The 2,158-nt window shown below is 46.2% G+C and overlaps 2 protein-coding genes across 2 annotated transcripts; both read left to right on the plus strand.

Moving 5' to 3' along the window:
* Positions 1-431: 431 nt before the first annotated feature.
* Positions 432-728, plus strand: RB195_026577 (uncharacterized protein; the record flags this gene model as incomplete). Its single annotated transcript, XM_064177070.1, has 1 exon — positions 432-728. The coding sequence occupies one exon, from the start codon at positions 432-434 to the stop codon at positions 726-728; it is 297 nt and encodes a 98-aa protein (XP_064071076.1).
* A 296-nt stretch (positions 729-1,024) lies between these two features.
* Positions 1,025-1,483, plus strand: RB195_026578 (uncharacterized protein; the record flags this gene model as incomplete). Its single annotated transcript, XM_064177071.1, has 1 exon — positions 1,025-1,483. The coding sequence occupies one exon, from the start codon at positions 1,025-1,027 to the stop codon at positions 1,481-1,483; it is 459 nt and encodes a 152-aa protein (XP_064071077.1).
* Positions 1,484-2,158: the final 675 nt, after the last annotated feature.

The raw sequence follows: 2,158 nt of genomic DNA on the forward strand, positions 1-2,158 counted from the left end.
CTTGCTAAACAAGAATGCAAAGTTGTATCACGAAAATACTCCATAATAATGCAAAAACACATTACCGGTGAGGTGCCGAACTATCGCCATGCGTCTGATAGGCGAGCATTCTACCGCTGGACGACTGCCCAGAGTTATGCTTTGATGCATGCTGGCTTTGACAAGGCAAGTTAGTTTCTGTCATATGTTAGTGAGGGGTGCCCAAACTTTTAAGTGAACGTATACTTCCAAATTTGCAAATTATCATGGTGTATAATAACGGACTTTTTCTGTCACGTGTGCACATCTGCGTATGTGTGATTTTATGTCAAGAGATTTCAAAGAAGAGAGAGGGACGAATATTATGTGTGTAGGTTTGGTGCGCTTTCCGGACCGTGTCCCACATGAGCTGTTATGGATGTCCATGAGGGCGCATAGAGTACCAGAAGAATATGTGCGGTGGACTAAGCTACTTTATGCGAAGCCTACCAGCAGTTGTACGATTTGCTGCTGGAACAAGCAGGCCATTCCCTGTACAAGCATCAGGGTTCATCCCTCTCACCTCTGCTGTTCATACTGTCCATGGACACGATAACGAAGGAAATCCTGAAGCAGCACCCGTGGACTCCACTCTTTGCCGACGATGTCATGCTCGGAGGTGGCTCGAGATGATCTTCAGAAACAAGTCCAGTCTTGGAAGGATCAACTGCGAGCAATATGGATTGCGCCCTCAACACATCAAAAACTGAGTACATGGAGTGCGGACCAAGGATAGAGGACGGTTCAATTCGTGTCGATGGCACCGAATTAAACAAGGTGAACTGTTTCAAGTACCTTGGATCCAAAGTGACTTCCACAGGCGACATTGATCAAGAAGGTTCGAGCACGTGTTAATGCTGCATGGATGAAGTGGAAAATGGCAACAGAGGTACTGTGCGACAAAGAAAGTCCCTGTTCGACTGAAGTCGAAGATCTACAGGACGGTTGTGCGTCCTGTTGCGAGTGCTAGCCGACGACGAAAGCCTTGGAAAGAGTACTGCACGCTATGGAAATGCGGATGTTAAGGTGGACAATAGGTGTAACGCTAAAAGAGAAAGTATCCAACGACACTGTGCGCTCCATCTTCGGCGTCGTCCCGATAACTGAGAAGATGAAGGAGGCCCGACTGAGATGGTTCGGTCACGTCTTGCGGCGAGAGGAAGATTCTGTGGCCCAAACCGCACTGAAGCTCGACGTTTCAGGAGTGAGGCCGCGTGGGAGGCCAAAGATTCGCTGGTTAGACCGTGTCAAGCTGGATATGATAGATGCACATTTGTGTACAGCTGATCAATGGATAGAACCAAATGGAAGACAAGAAGCAGAAAAGCGGACACTGCAACAATGCTGGACAAACGCTAGGAAGAAAAGAAGAAGAAGAAGAGGTTTGGTGCGCTGGAACGCGGCAAAAGTAGGTGAGACGGGCGCTATGACGTCGAATTCGTACCCCGAAGCCAGACAGCTGTAAAATGAGGTGGGACGGGTCCCACGGGGTTGAAATGGTGTGTCGGTGCCAGAAAGCTATAGAGTGCGGAGAGACGGGTTCCACTGCATCGGGTTGGTGCGCGGGAGTCCCATCACGGTAGAATGGGTTTCTATGGCTCCTTCACATGTCTATTTCCCAGCATGTCTCCATGATGCTGCTAACATCCTTTCTTCAAAAAAGAGGAAATACACGTGCGCACGGCTGCTTAAATACAATACATAGTACCCAACAGTTTACGCGATCTGACGTAGAACGTTATTTTTATCACTACGATAGTGACATTCCATGTTAGCACATCATTTCTTGCTTGTTGAGAAAACGGAAGAAACTCATACTTCGAATAATGTTTCCAAATTGTGGAGGTTTGGGAGAAACATAGATGTAAAATTAAGCTGGATTGCTCTCCGAGTATAGAACTGAGCGTTTACGGAAAAACCATCTAAACTTTCATCTATGGTTAAATTTTCGGGTAAAAAATTGAAAAAAGCGTTGAGAGAAAAAACAATAATAGTATCCCAAAAAATGTCGCTACTGTTATTTCTGTTATTTTTTATTGATCGGTGAAGGCGAGCGAAGCGAACACCAAAATAAGCCTGAAATCCAGCTTTAGCCGGACGTTCAGGCTGGTATAACTATATAGGTGCAGGTATCTAAACA

The sequence above is a fragment of the Necator americanus genome (genome assembly GCF_031761385.1).
Source record: "Necator americanus strain Aroian chromosome Unknown Necator_2022.05.29.01.24, whole genome shotgun sequence".
Lineage (NCBI taxonomy): Eukaryota > Metazoa > Nematoda > Chromadorea > Rhabditida > Ancylostomatidae > Necator > Necator americanus.